At 42.9% G+C, this 22,702-nt stretch overlaps 3 protein-coding genes across 3 annotated transcripts in view; 1 reads left to right on the plus strand and 2 right to left on the minus strand.

Annotated features, from left to right (window-relative positions):
* LOC146646354 (connector enhancer of kinase suppressor of ras 3-like) overlaps positions 1–5,058 on the minus strand; it is a 42,928-nt gene extending 37,870 nt beyond the window's left edge. The window contains exon 1 of the mRNA XM_085392515.1: positions 4,425–5,058. Within this exon, the coding sequence (XP_085248641.1) occupies positions 4,425–4,476 (52 nt within the window). The 5' untranslated portion in view covers positions 4,477–5,058. The remainder of the gene's footprint in view (positions 1–4,424) is intronic.
* A 1,603-nt stretch (positions 5,059–6,661) lies between these two features.
* On the minus strand, positions 6,662–15,437 carry qpct (glutaminyl-peptide cyclotransferase). Its single transcript, XM_085391769.1, has 7 exons — positions 15,262–15,437; positions 13,304–13,450; positions 12,700–12,981; positions 10,553–10,720; positions 9,860–9,959; positions 7,950–8,066; positions 6,662–7,857 (listed from the first exon to the last, which is right to left on the minus strand). Exons 1-7 carry the CDS (start codon positions 15,391–15,393, stop codon positions 7,676–7,678), a joined length of 1,128 nt encoding a protein of 375 aa, XP_085247895.1. The 5' UTR covers positions 15,394–15,437; the 3' UTR covers positions 6,662–7,675.
* Positions 15,438–16,456: 1,019 nt separating this feature from the next.
* On the plus strand, positions 16,457–22,583 carry mocs3 (molybdenum cofactor synthesis 3). Its single transcript, XM_085390992.1, has 13 exons — positions 16,457–16,651; positions 17,741–17,873; positions 17,946–18,038; positions 18,361–18,481; positions 19,606–19,680; positions 19,857–19,974; positions 20,052–20,160; positions 20,244–20,306; positions 20,747–20,910; positions 21,089–21,136; positions 21,688–21,784; positions 21,888–21,995; positions 22,378–22,583. The coding sequence occupies exons 1-13, from the start codon at positions 16,559–16,561 to the stop codon at positions 22,533–22,535; spliced, it is 1,380 nt and encodes a 459-aa protein (XP_085247118.1). The 5' UTR covers positions 16,457–16,558; the 3' UTR covers positions 22,536–22,583.
* The last annotated feature ends 119 nt before the right edge of the window (positions 22,584–22,702 follow it).

Below are 22,702 nucleotides of genomic sequence, written 5' to 3' on the forward strand. Positions count from 1 at the left end.
AGGTCCGGTAGCATTTACAGACATCACCGGGAACAATCGTGACACATACCAGCGAGTGCACGGGAGCATTTCACATCCCTGCACGAGAGGTCGGTCAACATGTGACGCCTAAATACACACTGGCCTGCTGCGTCACCTCAGGTTGTTGCTTTCAGTCCCGTGACTTAAGCATGGCACTTCACAGGCCAATGCTCTTAGGGCAGACTGAGGCCAAACAGCTTGCAGGTCCGACTAAGCTGAGCTCATCAGGGAGATTTGCAATGCACATTTTAGATTTGAATGAAAAGCAAACTGGTGTAGCTTCGGGTTAGCTTGGACGTGGGATCAAACTCGGGCTCCTCTCTGCTGACATTGTGAGAATTAGTTATAATGTGCTCTACATGCAAATGCAAACTGATATCAGTGTGCTGATAACAATCATTTGACCTATAAAGCGCCATACGCAAGAAAGTATACCGTGTAAACACAATGTGCCGGCTGCTGGTGAAGCTGCGGAGGAAAGTCATTTTTAAGGTTTTATTTATGCAGCTGCCTTTTATTCAGACCAAATCAGAGTGTGAAAAACCCCGACGCTGACTGTGTCCCCCCATGTTGGAGCTCCTGATGCTGTCAGGCTGGGATTCATGTGACAAAAAGGCCACAGAGGCCATGACAGCAACAAAACCACAGCAGTGCCTTTGAGTAACCTCTCCCCAGGGGGAATCCTCTTACAGCACTTCCCCTAAACTCTTTTCTAAAGAAACATTGTTATGCGCGCATCACTAGAACTCAACAGGTTAAACTTAAAGATGCAGAAAGTGTTAAAAAACAAAGGCTGGACTTTACGGGAATTAAACAGTTTCACTTGAATACATCATCCCATCCTGTTACTTCCTTTTCTGAGTGAGGTCGTTAGACGGAGCAGACAGATTTCTGCAGCTTACAGAATATGTTTGGATTAATCTGACACTTGTTCTCCTGATGCATATACACACAGTTGCTCCAGCGTAAGGCTTGCTAAAAATGGATTAATGATGCTTGTGGTGGCTATCCAAACATAGACTCTACTTTCCTGATAGAGCCGGCACTAAAACAGGGGTAAAGGATGCCTTAATAAGGGTGAGGTGTCTGGACAATGTCTGTTCTTGCTCCCATATAGGAACTCTGTTTCAGTCAGATAAGGATCATGAGCCATCATTGCCCTCACCTTCCTATCCTCTCCAGAGATAAGGTTGCTGAAGGCACCCGTCAGTGAAGCTACTCAACAATCCTTTTATTTTTCCCAGGTTCGAATTTGGTGAAAGACAAAAGCACATTGAGCACGTTTGTCACCTTTCTGACAAGATAACCGACATCTCAGCCCTTTGGTGGGAGACAGAACAGTGCTTGCACATGCTTGTCATTAAGGACGTGTTGATCTGATATTTGGATAAGATATCCAAGTATTAAGTTGGTGGTGTTTCACTGCAGCTACACCCACTGTGGTCGAAGTGAACGGACGCACCTGAAAAGCTCCCACAGCGACGATGCTTTCACTGTCTTGGTCTCGCTTGGTTTGTGTTCGCTTCGCCACTTCTTTGGAAGCTCTTGCTGGACTTGATTTCACTTCAGCTGTCTCCTGTCTGCTCCAATCCACACTCGATAAGTGTGTGTGAGGAGCAGGTAGAGGATGTAAAGGACAAACCAGCGTGAACGCAATTAACAGCAACCTAATGACGCTCACGCTGAGCTGAAATGAGACTACCGGTAATGAAATTTAGGTGAATGAAGCTAAGGAAGCTGAGCTGAGGCATAAAAGAATTGGTCTCGGTCTGTTCCACACAGTGAGGATTTACATCTTACTAATGTAACCTGGTTATCAGATTTTTGGGTTCTGGATCGGATTGGAAGTGGAAAAAAATTGGATCAACACACACTTGCTGCTACTCTTCTACCTACTATTGAGTAGATGAGCAAAGCTTGGTAAAATAAGTCCATCACTGAAGTTTACATGTCCAACCTGCTTTACAGACACAGAGCTTTGAAATTTGATAAGCCAGGATACATTTATGGAAAACACTGCAGGACATTTCGGCTGTATTGCAAAAGCAAAAAAGCAAAAAGCCACACAGTAAGACTGTATTTACAGATACACTGATTCCTCCCAGCAGCTGCAAGGTGGAAAAGAAAAATCTGAATTACATCCTATTCAGGTGTTTGTATATATTGAATGCCACCCTCACCATTAAAACACTGCTGTTGTGTATTCAAGACTATATTTGGAAAATGACTAGCAGCATGTCTAAGCCTTAATTTCAAAATCATCACAATGAGCTAAAAATGCATTTACTGAAAACATGGTGTGTTCTCAGGAAAGTGCGGTCAGTTCCCCGGAGGACGTAATCCCACACATGACATATGGCATACCAGTCACAGAGCACTGCAGGTCCAGCTGGGAGATCTTGTGGTGAAGCAAATGTGCTTCAGGACATTTCCAGTCCCCACACATAGAAAACAACAACAACAATGTTTGAATTGAAAGGGATCAAGAGTGACAATAAACATCCACCAGCGACCACTTGATCCGCTGCAACAATGGAGGTGTTTAACAACAGCTTCAATACACAAGAGCAGCCCCTGTCCAGCTCGGGGAAACAGCCCGAGGCAAACGGGAGTAAAGGTCTGCACAGAGTGCTTCCTGAGACTTTCATTTGGCTTCTGTCACACGCACAGCAACTCTGCAAACAGCCGTGTTCGGTGTTGGTGCGAATGGTCAACAAGCGGCCGTGACCCCGCTCCGGGTGTGCGCTTTCCTTCAGTTTGACGCCGTTTGGCTTTGGTATGAAAAGATTACACAAGGTTTCCTTCAGTCAAACAACACGAGTGGTTACGTGCTGTGTTATGGCTGTGGACGGTGCAGCGGTCACTGAGGACCGAAAGAGGCCTTTTCTTCTCTGTGAAAACTGGTGGTGGCTTTTGGCCCTCCTTTAAAAAGGCTCTTTGCTTTTCTTTAACAAAGAAAATGTTGGCGCATGAGCACAGCCAACCCAGGGAGAGGTTTAAATGACCAAAGGAAGAAGTGCAATATCACAACGCTTCATTTTTTTGCAGCTCTGACTGCTTAAATGCAGATCCACCTGCTTGCAAAGTTATTGTTGTCTACACCGACGACAGCACCTCTGTGCAAATGTGATTCAGCAAAGCCAGAGCAGTGACCCTGGAAGCCTCTCAAGTATAAAAACAAAACTTCATCAACCGTTTTTCATGCACCAGCTTCAGCAGGGAGCACTTCCCTGAGCGCGTCAGTGCATTTCACTCAGTTCTTCCCTTCTGATGTGTTTGCAGGAGTCTGCAAATCCAGTAGCTGGGACCTACAGAGACAACTGCTGAGTCAGATTTTCAGGTCACTGACAGTAGTGGGGCCCATATACACAACTAATCCTCCATCCACAAATGCCCGGTCAGGCTCTTTTCACAGCACACATGGAAACTAACCCCTGACAATCCCCTTTAACCCCCAACTATCGATGCGCACTAGCAGGCACGCCTCATTCAGCAGTTAATACACCACCGCCTACTAACTGTTACACTTCCATAAAAATACAGAAGTTAGCTTAAACTTACAAATCAGTATATGAAAAAAGTTTCCAAATGTCCTTCAGAACAAAGACAGACGCTTTGATCCCATCACGAAGAGCCTGCGCTTCTTTTTCCTGACTGATGACCACAAACTTCAGTTTCTGAGTTTGGCATCTCTGCAACTACTCCATCCACTACGTAGCTTCTTGCGCCGCACGCCATGCATACCTATGCTGTGACTAAAGTCTGGTTCAGAGAATATTTATGCCACTAGCATACCTCTCATTCCTCTCAGAAAATTAGAAATAGAATTTATTTTTTAATGGAGAAAAAAAGATCAGTGCAAACTTACAGACAAATTATTCGGACTTTCTTTAGAGATTTTAAAGCTCCAAAAGTCCAGAGTACAGTGACTGTTACACATCAATATCACTTTCTTTAAACAAATAAAAAAGCAGCAGCAAATATAATAAGAGACACTTGGATACTGTTTGTTTCTGACTTCGGGATTTGTGACACCAAACTTAGGACAGTCAGTGTATTTAAGAGCCAATCAAATACATTTCCTTTGTTAGCACAGTGACAAAATAAATCTCATTATCAAGTGTTATCAGTAGTACGACTGGCATGTCAGGGGACTGCTTACACAGCCAAGTGTCATTTCTTTGTCCTTCTTGTGTAAGTGAGAGTCAAAGAAATGTAGTCCCATTGTTATGCGCCTCAGTGAAGGTATGCTGTCACGCAGTTTCTACGAAACTAAGAGCAGATAACCGAGGAGCGACTCTGCGCTGGGGCACAGAAGCCTTTGAACAGCTTCTCTTTTAATGAAGTCAATGAGATTTTTTTTTCCAGACTAAAATCTAATCTTTTCAAAGTGCCTCACTTACCTCTCATCCAGTCGACAACTTGCTTTGGCGTCCACTTGGTTATCGGCTCCATGGTGTGCTCAGAATAAAATCAGAGAAAGAGAAATGAGCCGAAATGTGGCGGCGCTGATGAAGAACTCGGAGAACTGTTTTCTGTCACATTCTTCGCTCCAGCTTCGCTCTCAGCGTCTGTTTGTGTTCACCAAATGAACAACTGTGCGCACACTCGACCGGGAGGCTGGACTGAAATCCCCCTCAGGTCCTCACCGCTCGGGTTGGGATTGATGCTGCATTCACGTACTGCCGGGAATACTCGGAAAAATCACAATTATTCCTTAAATGCCCAGTGAGCCCCGGTGATTAATAAAACACTGATACACTTAACAAATATCACAGTTTATATTTTCACATAGTGCAGATGCCTTCATAATAGTGCTTACGTATCAAAAACTAATACCGAGATATGAATTTCGTTACCATTGCATCATGTTTTTCTTTCTTTCTTTCTTTCTTTCTTTCTTTCTTTCTTTCTTTCTTTCTTTCTTTCTTGTAATAAACCAATTTTACAATTTTCTAACCAAAAACCACCAGAACGCCCGAGTGGTGATATGAATTTACGGAGAGTACCTGAACGCAGGTTTCCGTGTGTTCGCCGCCCTCATTTGAAAGTGGAGGCGTGAAACAGTGCTGACCGGTTTGTGTTGTGTTGCTTCAGGAGAAAAAGGAAAATACAGAACAATGTGAACAATCATAATTAAAATAGAACATTTTCCTCCGTTTGTGTTGAGCACTTGAAAGGCCTCATAGATATGATTAAGCTATTGACCTAATGTGACACTAGCTGAATTTGTTCTCTTATATTTGAATGAGCAGTCGTCAAAATACAACATCGTGAGACAAACAGGAGCAGCAGAGCTTTGCTTGTGCTTTCCTGGAACCTGAACATGACTCGGCACTGCTCTCTGCTGGTGTCTTGCTTCTTTGCAGCGTACACTCTGCACGCATCTCTTTATGCACACGCAATAATATAAATTAATATTCCCCATTAGCTCATTTAGAATGGACACACTTGTGCAGTGCAGAGAAAATGAAGTGCAGGCTACGTTGGGTCTGATGAGGGAATCAGTTACTTGCGATATTGTTCTTTTTCTCTCAAAAATTATTTTAAGAGCAGAAAATGACTTTTTAAAAGGGGAATTTAAATGCAGAAAAATATTATCAGGACTATGCTGAAGGTCTTCCTTTAAAAATCTTTATTTGTGATTTTTTTTCTTGCATGACAGAACTGGGACATATAATAGGTAACATGATGCAGACTGGGATTGGACAAAGCAGCTGGTTCAGTGGGTTTACAGTGCTGCAACAGGTGGACACTGCACAACAGCACAGAAAGCGTAAAGGTCACGTTATGGGGAATGTGTATGTTTAAAAGTATGAGCCAGGGGATATATAAAATTTGACCTTTCGTGGGAAAAAAGGTGCAGCATCGTGGTGGCTGCAGTACAGTGTTGCTTCTTTGTTGTGAAGTTGTGTAACCCTTTTGTGATTTTTTTTTTTTTAGAAATTTATAAAACCTCTCAGTCAAACTCCAGCGAGCGACCTTACAAAGAAAACAGCACTGCTCGCTTCTTTGTTTTCTAACCGTTTCAAACACACCTAGAAAGAGTTCGGGCCCTACCCATCAATCCACTATTGTGCAGCTGCACACTCTGCTCTCTAATCAGCTCAGATTAAAGCTCTGCTGTTATTAAACTGGGGCATTCATCAATTTGCTGTCACACATAAACTGGATGCCACAATACACTGTTATACAACTCTCGATTTTCCTGGTCTTCTGTTCTTTGTTCAGACGTGCTGCTTTCCAAAATATAGTTTGAATCCAACCCCTCTCTTTGGTTCACATATAACTAAACCTCTTCATCACCTCTGCATCATAAATATTTCTGCCTCCAGCAAACAAAAACCTCCTCGAGTGGTTACATGCGAGTGGTCCGGACTGAAGAGGATTTAGATGGTGTGGAATTTGGGGAATGGCCTCTTGATAGGATTAGGGGAAAGACTGGTGAAGCCGAGGAATCAAAAAAGTGATTTGAAAAGATGTTGGACTGGAAGGAGAGTCAAATTTTCTTTGTTGCAGGTCAGAAATACAGAAATGCTTTAGAGGAGGAGCTGCAGTACGTACAGTAGTCTGGATCTGCTTAAACACAAAGTTGTCAAATGATTAAAAATCCCGCAAAAAACCAACTCTCTCCTTTGTTTTCTGAATCAACATTTATTTCAGTCTCCAAATACAGGAAGTCCAGTTTTGGCAGAGTATATTATTCTGGCATTTACATTAAAACCAAGCTAATAACGTCATATAAACAAAGACAGGCACATGAAACACCAGCACAGGAAGTCATCCACTTCACCTAAGATGAGAGGATATAAAAGGCTAAAGATGTTGTTTTAGTACAAATTAACCACACTTCCTGCTACTGACAGGTTTGTTCTCTAAACACCGAACAGGTTTAATATAGGAGGGGAAATTTCGCACAGTGTGGCATGTGTGTCGCCATATACTCAATATGTTTGGTAGCAGCTGTGTGGGTGGTCTGACTATATTTCTCACAAAGCATGCCCGACTGGGGATTCTGAATGTCATCAAATGACTATAAGCAAGTGTTTGAGGGCATTCCAAAAGCAATCCATAATGAAATTATCTCCAATTTAGATCTTAGCGGCTTCATTTACTTCATTGTTACTGAGAAAGTGTGTAAAATGAAAACTGTTTTTAACACAGCGCTGCTCTTATTTCGACTTTTTGAGGCGTGGTAAAGATCCTCGATGTTAGTGTTGGCGCTGAGATGAATCCTCGCGGTATAAGGAAGGCCTTTGACTGATACAAAGAGAGCAGTGTTGCAGAAACACACTGATGGTCCTTTGTGCTCGGATTGTTGCTGGGGGCTTGAAATGAAGAAGCTATGAAGCCTTAGTCTCTCTGATGAGCCTCATCTTTCATTTTACACGCATACAACTTTCAGACTTTCAAAATAAAAATGCAGGTTAGATCAATATTTCTAAAGATCATCTATGGAAAATGTTCTCTACAACAAGCACTCGTCTGATGCACACAATTTAACCCTTTTATCTCAGTCATTAAGTTAAGCAGTACATATGCGTCTCAGTATATAAATAGAGGTTAATGCAGTGAATGCTCTGTGTCTTTAAAGTGGCAGCTGAGGATCTTTACTACAGTGAGACATCAAAGGATGAAGGGTTTACAGGGAGCTTTAGGGGGCATTCTGTGGATTTGAAGGAACGGTGGGTCTGGCGCTGAGGTACTCCAAAACAAAAACCTGCAGGATCTTATTGAGGTTCTCAATAGTGGAACGGTCCAGGTTTTGCTCGTTGTCATCAAACGTGTGCCACACAGACGGAAAGGGGGAGGGGATAAGGTGAAGGACCCGAACACCTGGCAGAGAGGCACATTATGAGGATCACCAAAGAGAACAACACAGTAAGGGCAACTGCTGATTTAGTTGTTGTGTTGCTTGAGGGTCATACCTCTGTTTAGGAAAGGTATATGGTCATCCAGCACATGGCCCACGTGGTGATTTGGCCAGAAATACTGCACGCTGTTAGGATGGTCCACCAGCTGGCTCATGGAGTGAAGACGCTTTTCTAAGTTTAGAAAAGGCAGAGCAGAAAATAAAAAGTTCAAAGGTTAGTGAAAACACCTCACATGTTAATTATTAATAGTAAAAATAAATAAATAAATAAATAAATAAACAAACAATTTGCTGTATTTTCTTCTTTCAGCTACTCATCTGCCTCTGTTTCCTCCTCAATTCAATTCAATTCAATTCAATTCAATTCAATTTTATTTATATAGCGCCAAATCACAACATAAGTCGCCTCAAGGCGCTTCATAGATACAGAGAAAAACCCAACAATCATATGACCCCCTATGAGCAAGCACTTTGGCAACAGTGGGAAGGAAAAACTCCCTTTTAACAGGAAGAAACCTCCGGCAGAACCAGGCTCAGGGAGGGGCGGCCATCTGCTGCGACCGGTTGGGGTGAGAGAAGGAAGACAGGATAAAAGACATGCTGTGGAAGAGAGACAGAGGTTAATAACAGATATGATTCAATGCAGAGAGGTCTGTTAATACATAGTGAGTGAGAAAGGTGACTGGAAAGGAAAAACTCAATGCATCATAGGAATCCCCCGGCAGCCTATGTCTATTGCAGCATAACTAAGGGAGGATTCAGGATCACCTGGTCCAGCCCTAACTATATGCTTATCACACCAACCTATCACACCAACCCTCTGCATCTCCTCCTTCGATACCTCCTCTCAGGTCTTCCTCTTTTCCTCCTGCTCCATATTTAGCAACCTTTGTCTTTTATCTCTCCTCTGCACATGCCCAAACCATCTCAGCCTTGTCTCTCTAACTTTGTCTCTAACTCCTCTCTCCCTGCACCAATCAACATGGCTGTATCTGTCAAGGTACGGCTGCGTGGTGGCAGGATGTAGGACCCAAACACAGGATTTACAACACGGGAAGTTAACTGAAAACGGCAGCTTTATTGCTGGAAATAATTCTACACATTTACAGAAACCATCCCAAAAACAAGGAACTGGAAACCAGAGAACTAGGAATTTACTAGGAGCACAGCGGCAACACGCAGAAAAAAGGATTTATGACATGACAAAGACAGAAGAAAACACAGGGCTTAAATACACACGGGAGTAATGAGGGAAACAGGAGGGAAACACGGCTGGGACTAGTCAGACACAACGAACGGGGAGGAAGCAAAACTGAATACACTGAACACAGAACAAGAAACTATCAAAATAAAACAGGAAACATGAGATCTTCACTGTGACAAGGAGACATGACTGACAAGGGGAATCAGACATGAAACATGGAGACAAGAGTAACTAAACGTGGAACACAGGGCAGGCATAGCGACGGAAAACTAGAGACTAGAAACTGAGCATATAACACACACAGACACGACTTAAGGAGACACAGCTGACAGGGAAGACAGATGAGTAAACATGGAGACAGAACAAAACCTAAACTATAGACGTGGAAGGCAAAGAAACAAAACCTACGAACTTGTAATCACAAAGAACTTTGGAAGCTAGAAACACAAAAGACTAAACCCCGGAAAGCTCTAAATCTAAACACTGGGTCACCAGGCCCAGGACCGTAACAGGATCCATGCAGGTTAACTAGTTTCCATTAACAACCCTTTAAGCCACAAACCCATGACTGTTATCACATTAATTTATTCATAATCTCATTGAAATGTTGCAATTAAAGGATAATGTGTTACAAAGGTGAATAGCTTCTATATGGTGATGACTAACAAGACTCACGTAGCTGCTAATGTTTGGTGATCACTCAACCTCGCTGCACCAAAGACAGCATATTATACATAAAGCATTAGTGAATGATTATTCACCGATGTGCTGAAGTCTGGAGAGCCAGGCTGTTGTGCTTGGAAACTGGTTGCCAAAGCGAGGACTGGGAGCGCCGATCAAATCCAACAACACAAACAGATCCTGGAGGAGCAGAGACAGGACGGGATGAATGATGCCCATCTCTCATGAGAAACTCTGTCTACACACCCCGGCGGTAATTCCCCGTTAAGCAGCTCATTCCCATAATAACCACACCTCAGCGGTGCTGCTTTGAGGTGATTACATCACGTGCTCCACGGTGCTGTACATAAAACACACCAATCTGTCTTTCTGTCTGTCTACACGCATGCACACACACGCTCACACACCAGCAATGTTGGGAAACTTTATCTCCCCAGTTTTTGGATAACAGTTATCTCTTTATAGCGTGGATACGGACATATATACCGGGTACAGTGACATCATACTTTTATAGAGCGTGTAATAACTTCTGCTCCATATAAAGCCCTCCGAGCCTCCCTGGTGATGAAATAAGTGGCTGTGTAATTCTTTCAAATACAAAACTATTTAAGAAATGCACTTCAGTTGTTCGAGTGTGTAAGAGGAGATCAGGGCTAAGCAGATTGTACTGAAATTGATGTTGGCTAACAAAAGGATGATCTTGAGTGTGCTTAAGTGATTATCCTAATCCTCCGTGATTTGGACAGAGAAGAATTAGGAGAAGTGATGTTTACAATGCCGTGCAGTTGGTTGGTGTCTGTGGCTCCTGGAGGATGCGCGGTGGCCTCCATCTTCTGGGCAAGGTGGCGAGAGCCATACAGGGAGTCTGTGGCGGTCCACTGAAAAAGAGCCTCCTCCCCATCAAAGAAGAGTAACTGCAGGGTCAGGTTGGAATTTAAGCTCTAAACAGAGTAAAAACAAAAACCAGTAGAATTACTTTTTATCCAAGAGTTTTGCTGCCATCTAGTGTTGTTTCATAGTACTTGACAGAAAACTAAGAAAAATGTTTTTCAAGGGAAATATTCATTTTATTCTTTTGCTTCATTGCTCTTTTCTAGAACAGATTTTTTAAACACACGATTTATCAGCTCTCATATTGATTATGTGTCCTCTCGTCCACAGAATGCATTTGAATTCAGTGTGCTTCCTATTTCCACCGTGACCTCTGTGACAGACAGTTGAGTGTGGAAAACACGTCCCCTGGCTGATCTCTCTGTCACAGACGATGTCACTGTCCGCCCAGCAGACAGGAGGCTGAGCTCAGCTGTGGAACAGGAAAAGGGCAGAGGAGCTAGCTGCATGAATGCTAATGTTTTTTTTCTTTTCTAATGCATTAATACTGAGCAGAACAATTAAAACGTGTATGTACTAATTAATTTAAAACATCCAGAATGTAACTTGAAATGTTGCTCTTATCCCGATCTTGAGTTGTAGTGTGGACGCCTGCAGGTTCACAAATGAATATAAAAAATATTTAGTGTTTGAAATGTGTAGGCTACATTTGAGCAACATTTAAATGCCTTTTTGACATCAGGCATAGAAAGCCAGCAGTGCTGGAGCAGTACCAATAGCTCTGGTCTCACCTAAATGGATTACAGCCTTCATCAATGCTGGTTAACTCAACGTGTCATATCTCTGCTGTGAAAAACGTCTGCATCCTCTTATTCCCTGACTCTGTGAAAGCTCTTAGCAGACGGCACTGGGCAAATTCTTATATTTCCATCATGTAAGGATCAATACGAGCAGTGAATTGATCTTAATAAGTGTAAAACATAGTGTAAAACATAGAGCCAAACTCTCGTATTTTCCTTTTTGCAAGAGATCCTAACTGGTGTTTAAAATGCACTGGTGTACTGGTGGGAGCTGTATTACCACACAATGATGGGCAGCTACGTCAAGTCCTGTGAAACAGGTTATAGCACCACCTGTGGCGGCAATAACATGAAGTCTGTGGACATTTATGCACAACTCACCGATGGTCCCACCGGAGCATTTCAGTCAGGCTGAGTTCTGGACTTTGACTCTGCCGTTGCACAACCTTGATTGTTTTCAGCCATTCTGTTATAGATTTGCTGCTGTTCTTGGGATCATTGTCCTGATGTATGCCCTAGTTTTGGTTGAACCTTAACATTTTACATGATAACTGAGGCCTGTAGAGTCTGAGATAAAGCTCTGGGGTCTCTCTGGCCATTACACGGTCTGACCTCGGTTTGAATTCGGTGGGATGCTCCCTGCTGGGAGGACCGGCAGCTGTTTTGAATGTTTTCCGCTTGTCACTGATGTTTCTCTCTGGAGAATGATGGACTTCCAACTGTTTGGAAATGACCTTGTAACCCTTCCCAGATTGATGAGCAGCAACAGTTGCTTCTCAAAGCTCATCGCTGATGTCATTCATTCCTGGCATTGTGTTAATGCACACCTGAGTCGCTCACGCTGATGATGATCAGCCAATCAAGTGTGACTGATTAGCAGCGCCTGAGCACTTGTCTCTTAATTCCTATATGAGGACGTAGTTTAAATTGTTTTTCACAGTGGTGCGAAATCTTTTCCTAATAACTACAGAGCCTGGGTGTTTAAGATAAAAATATATTATATCAAAGTGCTGCAGGTAGGAAAATTGAATGCTCTTGGTGTTTTGTTACCTCTGGCCAGGTTTCCTTTCAGCTTTCATTTGTGTTGTTGTTGTGTGATGTTGTGTTGTTCATCGTGATTCATGACCACAGTCAAGTCAGTGCTGATCACAACCTCTAAAACACCAAACACATTACAGACTAGAACCAAAAGGCTTGGGTTTCAATGAAACGCCTGTTACTAATAATGTATAATGTACCATTTTAGCTTACTGTGCCCTGCAGCTGTAAATCATGACTTAGAATTATACCTTGTGAGCTTTCAGATCCAGATCCAGGGCTCTTGCCAGCTCCAACATCATGGCACAGGGAACGGCAGAATCCGTGGCTCCTTGGAACTCTCTTCCGTGCCATTGTGGTGGGTAGTACTTGGAGTCGTAGTGACAGGCTAGGACCAGGCGGCGTTTGGCTGATGGGTTCAGGGTGGCAATTAGGCTGGTGAAGGGCAGAGGTCCATATGGTGTTTGTGACACAAACTTGTCCTCTGTAACGTCCCACTGTGCTCCGAGCGAACCGAGGGTTGTTTTGATGTGCTGCGGACACACACGCAAAGGTTTTTATGTAATTTAGCCTCTCCTTCATCTTATCATCTCCTTACTACTTAGCTAAACCACTGAATATACTGACCTGATTCCTGTTTTGCAGAATTAAACAGCATTTTATTATTACCAGTGGAATTGCATTTACTACAAATGTGGAAAGTGTCCTCCCAGGTGTAAAACATTGTGTTTTTTTGGAGGAAATATAACATTATTTTTACATTTTTCCTGCCATCCAGACGTGTGCACACATGATGATAGTAAAGATGACTGTTCCTCTAGTTAAAGACACAGATCTGGTATCAGATCAACTTACGTCCTGCACAGCCTGGCTGCCAGCAGACCCTGGATACCTGGTAACGAGCAGTGGTCTCAGGTCCCTCTGCCACATTTGCTCTACATCAGTGTGCGACAGGGCAACACGCATCTCATCCTGTGTTAGCGTGACAGCTGTGTGGTACAACTGGACAGGACCAAAGAAGCAAGAGATAAAATGAATGGATTCAACTGATACTTAAAATAAGTGGTTGTCAGAAAAACAACAAAAAAGTATTGCTCAGCAGTCCTACGGCTTGTTTTTGTTCATCACAAAATTTGGATGTTTCATATATGCAGGAACTTTGGGGGAGGAAAGAATAAATGTAGCTTTTTTAACAGAAAAAATAAAGGAAATATGAGCTATGAGTAACTTGATCATATGGTAAAGCTGTTAAATAAAAGACAGTGTCCTTAATAAGCTGTGAAAAAAGCCTGTCGGGACACAAGAGCTAATTAGAGCTTTGAGAAGAGACACAAGTTTACAGAGTGGCTCCTTTAAAAAAGCAAGCATCTAATGAATAGACAGGAGGCAAAGACAAGCATAGTTGTTAACATGGAATTACTCTTCTTTAGTAAAATGCCAGTTTGCTGTTTTGTGCAAACTATAAGAGTCAGTTCAATGACTGCTGATTCACAGTCGTGGCCTAAAAAACCGCATTGATCTTCCAATCAGTCCTGTTTCATTTGGTCACAAAGTTCACCTGCTGAGAAACACTGTTGTCCTGGTAACAAACAGGGAATCGGGGGGGAAACAGCTGAGAGTAAATATCAGAGACCAATCAAAGCCCGCGTCTGTGTGCGGCTCCATTTTTTCTATTAGGCCCTCAGCTAGTACTTAATTGGGAATGTGGTGGAAACGAGCAGCACTCCAAGGTTATAAAATATTTATATAGATTCAGAGCTTAAAGGAATAATATTAAGGTTATTATCAGTTGATGTGGTCATTATTCACTTAATGAATTAGTCATTTATATTTATGTTATGTTTGTTGGAGTTGGAATAAATGGCCGAAGCAACAAACTGACAGATTAACTGACTCTTTGCTTCGGCACTGCTACATCTGCAGAACCAACAACAACATTTGCTCTTCTTTGCAGACAACAACAGAAGATACGTTCCCCAGGTCTGTTTATTTCAGCGGAGGCACAAATATTCACTTACAAAACCTGCTCCCAGTACGTCTTAAGCCCATAGTGGCTGACTCATACAGCAGGCCTGTGTTTGCAGAGGGAAAACTATAATTATGTGGTCACACAGACTGAATACAGCCCTTCAAAGAGCTGGGGCTCACTGAGCTCATAGAGGGTTAAAAGGGGGTCCACTTAAGGTCTATAAATACCAAGACCCACAATTGGAGGATCAATGATGATGGCTGTGCTGCCATAGCAACCAAGCACAGGGGAGAGGAGAAGAAGAATATAGATGAAGAAGATTTATGTCCAGGGATACCCTGGTGTACCTCAGGAGAATTACACAACAGTGTTAAAAGCGCAGGGGATTGTTCTAACGTCATGAACACATATTTCACTTAATTATAAAGATGTATCCGATTACTTGAGAGCCTCTCTTTTTCTCTTATGGAGTAATGTAACAGCAGTAACGGTGCAGGTAACCACAAACAATATAATCACAATATAAAGACATTAACATGCTAAAATTACTATTATTTTTTTTCTACATGGTTAATTATTAGTCCCAAAACGATCAAATCATTCAGCACAGATGCTTTTAAATGATAAAAGCATCACAAAGACAGGAAATAATGACAGTAAGCAGTCATGCTCGTGTCGAAAGCAGGTTACTGATGGTCAGAGTAAATACAGCACGTGGTAAGTTCTTATTTTAATGGATTCATATTTGGAGCAGATTTCTCTCAGCGTTTAAACACATGACTGTGAAGCAGTACCACGGTGCATTCAGGCCCAGAACGCGAGCAGATCCTTTGAATATATTTACCTTTTCTTCTGTCCATGGGATTCCGTTGGTGTAGTGGATGAGGGTCACGCAGACAGCCACAGTGTGAAATAAAGACATTGTGGAGGCAGCGTGGCTTCGATCAGCCACTGATGTAGTCGCTCCTTTGCACATTCCTGTCTCTCCTCTGTGAAAGCTTTCAGATCATGTGAAGAGCAGGAGGGAGGACTCTAAACCGCAGCGCGTCACCGTCTGTGTGTGTGTGTGTGTGTGTGTGTGTGTTTTCCACTCCCAGGAACCGCATGGGTGCCTGACACAGTGACCCCAGAGTCATTTGATAGGTGCTCATTTTGAGCAGCAAACCGCACATTCTGTATGTTCATAAGCTGCAGGTCACAGCGTAAAGCCCAGCCACGTGAACGGGAGCTTTACTCTGGTGCACCCTCCTTATTGTTTTATGCACACAATTTATCGTAAACACATAACAATGAAGTATATTTATGATGCTTAAATGATGTTTTAGTTTTCATCTTTTTTAATGCATTATTTTGTTGCTCTCTGTTTTTTGATGGGATTATGAAAGCATTGCCATTTAGAGATGCAGCTGCATTGTTCCAGTGCAACTCCTGATCTGTGTTTATGGAGTCACGAGCTCTGTGCGCATTAAAATCGTTAAACTCACGTGCTTGTGTTTGGGTTTTCTCTCTTGTAGATAGGATTTCCTGGGTTCCTATGAGCCCCTCTATAACCCCCCCCCCCCCCCCCAATAGCACCCCAGTGAAAACCCGGTATGTTCAGGGACATATAGGAAATGAGTTATCAGCCACTTGTCACCGCACACTGGTACAGGGGTGTGTAGGATTAGCATAGTGAGCTCTCATAGCAACTTTACATTTTATTTTTCCTTCGCTTTCGAGAGGACACGTGAACCCAAACCATGACGGTAAATTGGCACTCACTGCATTAACAGATCCTTAGGCTCCCCCCCTCCCCAATAGGTTTCTATTTATTTTAATTAAATAAATGCATAATTTTTCACCTATAATGTTTTTAAGAATACGCCCTGGCAAAAACAAATAAACACAAAAATATTTGACGAATTTCCTGTTTATATTATATTAGTATTATTATTTCTTAATCTAATTAAAATGTTCTATTATTTAGCTACTTTTTGATATTTTTTCTGACCGGCGCTCCAGACGTCATCTACCACGTGGTGTCTTTACCACGTGACCAACCCGGAAGCCTGCACCGTGTGTTTGGCATGTCAACATGTCTGAGAGGAGTCTCCTGCTTTAGAGCTTCATTTTTCTAACCGTAGGGTTTTTTTCTTTGCACCATGGCGCAGGAGGTGTGCGGCCTGAAGGCGCAGCTGCGGGAGAAAGAGGAGGAGATCGCAGCTCTGAAGAACAAACTGGCGCAACTGGAAAAGGTGCGAAAGTGAATTCACGTCTGTGTATCGGTGTGTTTCGGTGTGTGTATGTGCCTGATTTCTTGTGTGGCATTAACGGTGCAGTTATAACGTGAGCATAATGGGAGCTTAGTTTAGTGACGATATCGGGGAAGGACGTTATGTTACTCCAACACCTCAGAGTTTATCCGGCTATCACAAGGTGTCGCCACAGCAACCAGCTGCATAATTAATATTAAATGCATCATTGAGACAAGAGTTCATATTCACCTGATCCTTACAATCTCAGAGTTTAAGATGAAAAGTTTGCATTAATTCTTATAAAATAAGATTCCCCATTGTAGGCGTCTAATTATTATATTATTACCTGACGTTTTTAAACCTTATTTTAAATAAAAAAATCCCTAATATATTCATTTATGTGAGCCTACAATTTGTTTTCTCCATCTAACCATGTTTATTGATCGTTTATCTTATCTTCTAAATATGTCACCTATTTGTGCTTTACTTTAGCCTGCCTGTTATTAATTATTATCTCTTTCTAACATTTAATCTTTGACCTTTGCTGGTCAAACCTTTTTATTTCCTCCTGTTTTCACATGTTTTGAGTTAATATCATTCAATTCAAAATCATCCATTTTTTAAGAAAATTTTCTGTTCGCCCAGATGATCCAAAGTTTGGACATGATTTCTTTGACATTCCAGCTTCATGGATCAAATACTTTCCTGGATTTTTTTAAAGACTCATCCAACTCACTTTCTGACCTTTTTTCATAGACTGAAATCTTTTGAACATGAATAGCTGGAAAGCTGTCATGAAAAAGAGTGAAATGTTCAAGTGAACCAGGATCTGTAATTTAATATAAATGCATAAAACATGTCTGAGTACTGGCTCTTTAACATAAGGAAAAATCAAAGTAAAAATTCAATGAGAGTGGTCACATGGTGCAGCTGTAATCTGAGTGCAGCGATACATTTGTACATCAGAGTTTATCGAAAAACACAAAATACTTCAAAACCTTAAAAAACACATCTGGATTGATTTTAGAGGGAAACTGTGGAAGACTTTGGTGAATAAAAACTATGCAAATGTATTTGGTGTGACATCAGAGCCGAGCTGCATCGGTGGAGCTACATCAGAGAGTGACGCCCCTTACTCCGCTCACAGGCAAAGCGGCTCTCACCAACGAGGACATCATGCGGTACAGTCGACAGCTCCTCCTGCCCGAGCTTGGTGTGCAAGGTACGGATGGCTGCAGATTACACTCGTCTGATGTTCAGAGCATTGTACCAAGTGAGGACTGATTATCTGCAGGTCAGCTGAATCTGTCCAAGACATCCGTGCTGATTGTGGGCTGTGGAGGACTGGGCTGCCCCCTGGCGCAGTATCTTGCAGCAGCAGGTGTTGGTAGGTACGCTTGTTGATTAGAGGACATCACCACCAAAGTAATCAGCTCATTAAAAGTGGCGTTTACTTAAAATAATGTTGAGCCATAAAAAGTTAATTTTTGGTGAGTAAAACGATTAAAGCTGAAGAGACAAGAAAACGTACGGTATAACATTTAAGATTTAACATTTAGTGAATTGAAATAAGAGAGAGTTATACTACCTGTTTTCTCAGGTGGGGTGTCAGGCAAACTTTGGATGCATAATTTAAAAGTTTGTACCTTATGAGTATACTCATTGGTATCAGTGTTTGATGAGTTTTAAAGCCTTTCTTGCCTCCCCAGGTCGCCTCGGCCTGCTAGACTACGATGAAGTGGAGCTGAGTAACCTGCACAGACAGGTGCTTCATGGGGAGGAGAACCAGGGCCAGGCCAAGGCGCTCTCTGCTGCCAGTGCAGTTCAGAGGTACAGACTTGGTACTGTTTTATTGCTGCAATCAAGTGTCTGCATGTGAACAACTGCTAATATCTATGCAAGAAACCAGAGACTGGGTATTTCTCTTTTTAGTCCTGGTCACTTTAAGGAAGCCTTGGTTGCATGCAGGTAAGCGTGAAGGACTAAAACATAGTGCAGTGGCCACAAAACCACCGTCCTTCATCCCAGCACAGTTTAAACTCTTATTCTTCATTTAGTTCCTACATTCAACAACAGTAACGACATCTTACTTTGACATTTGCTGTCAGCCCTGCAGGCTCAGTCTGACACGATAGGCGACGGCTTCCCAGATTGCTCTCTGTGTACACTGCGTATAATTCGTGGTATGCAGATGTGTAGAGAATACCAAAATCATCTAGGACTTCAAGTATGAAAGATTTTTTGAGTATACTGTTACTAATCTGTCTAAAAATGCCCTCCCGCCCCGAACTGGAAACAGAGACCTTACTGTTTGGATATTATTATTAGATGTTCAGTAACTGTGATAATTAGTGTATTTTATGCTTTGTGCAAACATTGGGCTGCGTTATAATGCACACCGGCGCTTTCCAGTCTCACCACAGGTTATATTTGGTTTTGTATTTCACCCCAGTCTACAAATATTTTGTAAACATGTTATTTTAGAGACAGCTGTTTTTGTGCCTTTTTGCCACACAGTAGGCCTTCTGTGGTTTCGCGCACGCGTCTTTAACCTACGGCCACACGAGGGCGTCAGTTCGCTGACTAGCAAAGAACTGAAACATCAATTTAATGCTGGGCTGCACTTGTTCCCCAGTTTTATTGAGCCTTGTTGTTAATAATTGCTCTTTAATGATCGTTTCTTGCATGCACGATGCAAATGACGTGCGACTGTAATGTTTGTCAGTGTTTTTCCTCTGCGTTGGAAGTCGAGATGGCAAAGATGGAGAAGGAAGGAAGCACGAGCAGGTTTCCGACAGGTCTGCTGCCACAGTCGGGACTCGCATGTTGCGTTTTTTTTGCTTTCTTGGCTCTCGTGCTGCTGCAGGACAGTTAAGGTGTTTGTATTAAATGTGCTGTTTATGCAGGACACAGACTTTATAGGGAATTACTTGAATCTGCATTTATCTCTGCAGGTTAAATTCCACTGTGGAGTGCATTCCCTACCACCTGCAGCTCTCGCCGGAAAACGCTTTACAGCTTATTCAACAGTATCCTCTATTGCACAGACCTCTACTTGTAAAATCATGAATATGTCACATAGCTGCTATCTGCCAAGTCTCGTTCTGTGATTACTTATCAGCGCACATGAAGAGAAATTCAGAAGAAGCTGTAAGTAATGCGTGTCTGATAAACCGCGAGGACGCCTTGACTTCACTGACCTCATATATGACATTGTGGCTGATTGCTCAGACAACGTCCCCACTCGTTATCTGGTGAACGACGCCTGCGTGCTCAGCGGCAAACCTCTCGTGTCGGCGAGTGCCTTACGGATGGAAGGGCAGGTAAGGTAGAAGGCAGACCCCCGTTTTCCTCATCGGTGCAGTGGGTACAGTATGCGGTATCTTTTGTGTGTCTGCAGTTGACGGTGTATAACTACCGTGGAGGCCCCTGCTACAGATGTCTGTATCCAGTGCCTCCACCTCCAGAGACGGTGACCAATTGCTCTGATGGAGGAGTGTTAGGAGTGGGTGAGTCTTGTTCCCTCACCTTCCCAGAGGCCACAGTCGGTGTAAATGATTATTCTTTATAATATTTCCCGCTTGTATTGAAGTTCCAGGGATAATGGGCTGCTTCCAAGCTTTGGAAGTCCTCAAGATTGCCTCTGGACAGGGCTGTATCCTTTTTTTCTTCACCTTCTTGTTATATATAGTTTAGTTATTGTGCTTCTTTGCATCTGAGCTCTTTTGCTTAGTCACCAGAATTGATTAACAATGAGCTGCTGAATGATAAGGAGGGGAAGGGAGATTTTTGTTTGCATTCTCTGAGTTGACTATTTATTTGCCATTGTCATGTTCTCGTGCTGGTACTGAGAGTCACGGGAGAGAATAGACGCACCCCGTCCTTCTGTATTGCATTGTTGTACTGATGCTAACACCTCCCGTGATGCGTCAGCCGGGAAAGTGTTGCACCATATTCCCAGCAAAATCCCCGAATGTTGCTATGGCTTTTAATGTACCAGTGGGAGACGTGCCAGACTCTGAACCTCTGAATCGAGCGACACGGTGCTTCTCAGAAGTAAGTAGCCTTGTTAGTAACCTTGACCGGGCGTGCCAGCTTCCTGCGGCCAGCAGCTGGTGATGTTTGACGCCCAAGATGCCAGGTTCAGGTCGATCAGGCTGCGGCCAAAGCAGGCCGGCTGTGCTGTATGTGGAGAAAACCCCAGCGTGACCCGGCTGGTGGACTATGAGGCTTTCTGTGGATCTGCTGCCACAGACAAGGTTGGTCATAAGAGAAACTCACGGAGTTCCTCATTTTCTGCAGTCACGCCCATTTACGGAGGAATGCTGGTTTTTGAAGGTTTCAAATGTGTTTCCTAAATCAACTTGATTTATATTAAAGTGACATTTTTAAAAGTGCAAATAATTATCCCTAATTCTCTGAAAATTCTCTTTTCAGTGCCGCAAACTAAACCTGCTGTCCAAAGAGCAGAGGATCACAGTGCAGGTGGGGATTATATAGTGCAGAGCGCTCGGTCATTGCGTGACTCCCTGTATTTAGTGCTGTTTATTATATGATTACTCACAATTTTCTCAGTTTTCATGCGCATTCATAAACTGATTGCATCTCGGTGCTGACCCAGCCCCAAATGGGAAATGACTTAAAATGCGCCTGTAAATTTTCTATGGGAAAGAATAACACGTTCTCTTTGGCACCGAGCGCAGGAGCGTGGATTGCATCTGTTTATGTTTCTGCAGAACTGCTGCTTTGAAACCCACTGAGTCATTTAGCACAGAGATGGGGATCATGATTGATTGGGGTGCAGCTGAGATTGTGCAAGAGGCTGCAGTTAGAAACAGTTTTGCTTCCTGTGAATTAAGGAAAAACTGTTAAAACGTTCATATTACTCTACAATTACGAGTCCAGGCACATGAGTAATTTTGGTTTCCCTGCTTACGTAGAAATCCACGCCTTTCCCCAAAAAGCGAAGCCGCACCTCTGTAATTGTAGCAGCTGGTAGTTTAAGTGTATTAAGGGCTGTTTTAATGTGATTCCAGGACTATAAATCGATAATGGACAGTGAAGAGCCCCATCTCCTGTTGGATGTACGCCCTCTGGTGGAGGTGGATATATGCCACTTAGCCTCCTCTCTCAGTATCCTTTAAGACACAAATCGTTCTGGCTGCACCATAATCGTGTATTTTCTCTTCGTGCGAGCCTCGTGTCTGTGTGGCTGTTCGCCTTACATTGCTGCCAGATATTCCACTCTCAAGTCTGGAGGAGAGGAAGAGGGAACATCTCCAGTTACTCCGGGAGAGAATCAGCCAGCTGAAGCACCAGATGGCAGGTGACTGCCAGCCGCCAGGTAACACAGCAAAAACACCATTTAGGGTGTGTTGTTTGAAATGAACGGGCACGTACAGTCACTTGTGCATATTCAGAGGCCACTGTGTAGTCTCACACTGCTGGGCCAGAGGCTTATTTTGGACAGCTAGAAACAGGTTGTAATGGGGTTGCTATGTGAGGCCTTTTCCAAAACAAGTACAGTCAGCCTGTGCAGCTGGCCCGCTTTACAGAAATTAACATTCAAAACATTATTTTGGTGACGTTCTTTAATCAGTGAGATAAATTTAGCCTGGACTTTACTCTGTCTCGATTTTTAAATATTCACCTGCTTGTACCTGATGTTGTGTTTCAACCAATCAAACGTAATGAGTCCACCAGTCTCTCTTGACTTCTCTCTCCAGTTTACGTGATCTGCAAGCAGGGTAACGATTCTCAGAAGGCCGTGCAGATTCTGGAGAAGATGAGTGGATCAGAAGTGGACCGTGTCACCGTAAAAGACATCTGTGGGGGCCTCACGGCTTGGGCGAGGGGAATAGACTGCACTTTTCCGCAGTATTAATGCATTTATTATGTTTTTACTGTTAATAAAGGCTGCTTTCTGTTTGTTTCTCTGTTGTTCTTGGCTTTCTTTAAACTGAGCATCCTGATTAGAGAGAGGCTGTTTGTAATGTTCTCAAATGAAAAATCTCACAATGCAGTGGAACTGTTGGACAATTTCCTGAAATT

The sequence above is a fragment of the Rhamphochromis longiceps genome, linkage group LG19 (genome assembly GCF_057381845.1).
Source record: "Rhamphochromis longiceps isolate RC_006_pf linkage group LG19, R_longiceps_female_GT1.1, whole genome shotgun sequence".
NCBI classification, from domain to species: Eukaryota; Metazoa; Chordata; class Actinopteri; order Cichliformes; family Cichlidae; genus Rhamphochromis; species Rhamphochromis longiceps.

Bases quoted from the DNA above. Each gene is read 5' to 3' on its own strand.
- qpct (XM_085391769.1), bottom strand. From the start codon at position 15,393: ATGTGCAAAGGAGCGACTACATCAGTGGCTGATCGAAGCCACGCTGCC. The intron at 13,451-15,261 runs GTAAATATATTC...GGTCCTGTCCAG, and splicing joins TCCCATGGACAGAAGAAAAG to TTGTACCACACAGCTGTCAC. The intron at 8,067-9,859 runs GTGAATAATCAT...TTCTAAACTTAG, and splicing joins CTCCAGACTTCAGCACATCG to AAAAGCGTCTTCACTCCATG.
- mocs3 (XM_085390992.1), top strand. From the start codon at position 16,559: ATGGCGCAGGAGGTGTGCGGCCTGAAGGCGCAGCTGCGGGAGAAAGAG. The intron at 20,307-20,746 runs GTATCCTTTTTT...CGGGCGTGCCAG, and splicing joins GATTGCCTCTGGACAGGGCT to CTTCCTGCGGCCAGCAGCTG. The intron at 21,996-22,377 runs GTAACACAGCAA...TTCTCTCTCCAG, and splicing joins AGGTGACTGCCAGCCGCCAG to TTTACGTGATCTGCAAGCAG.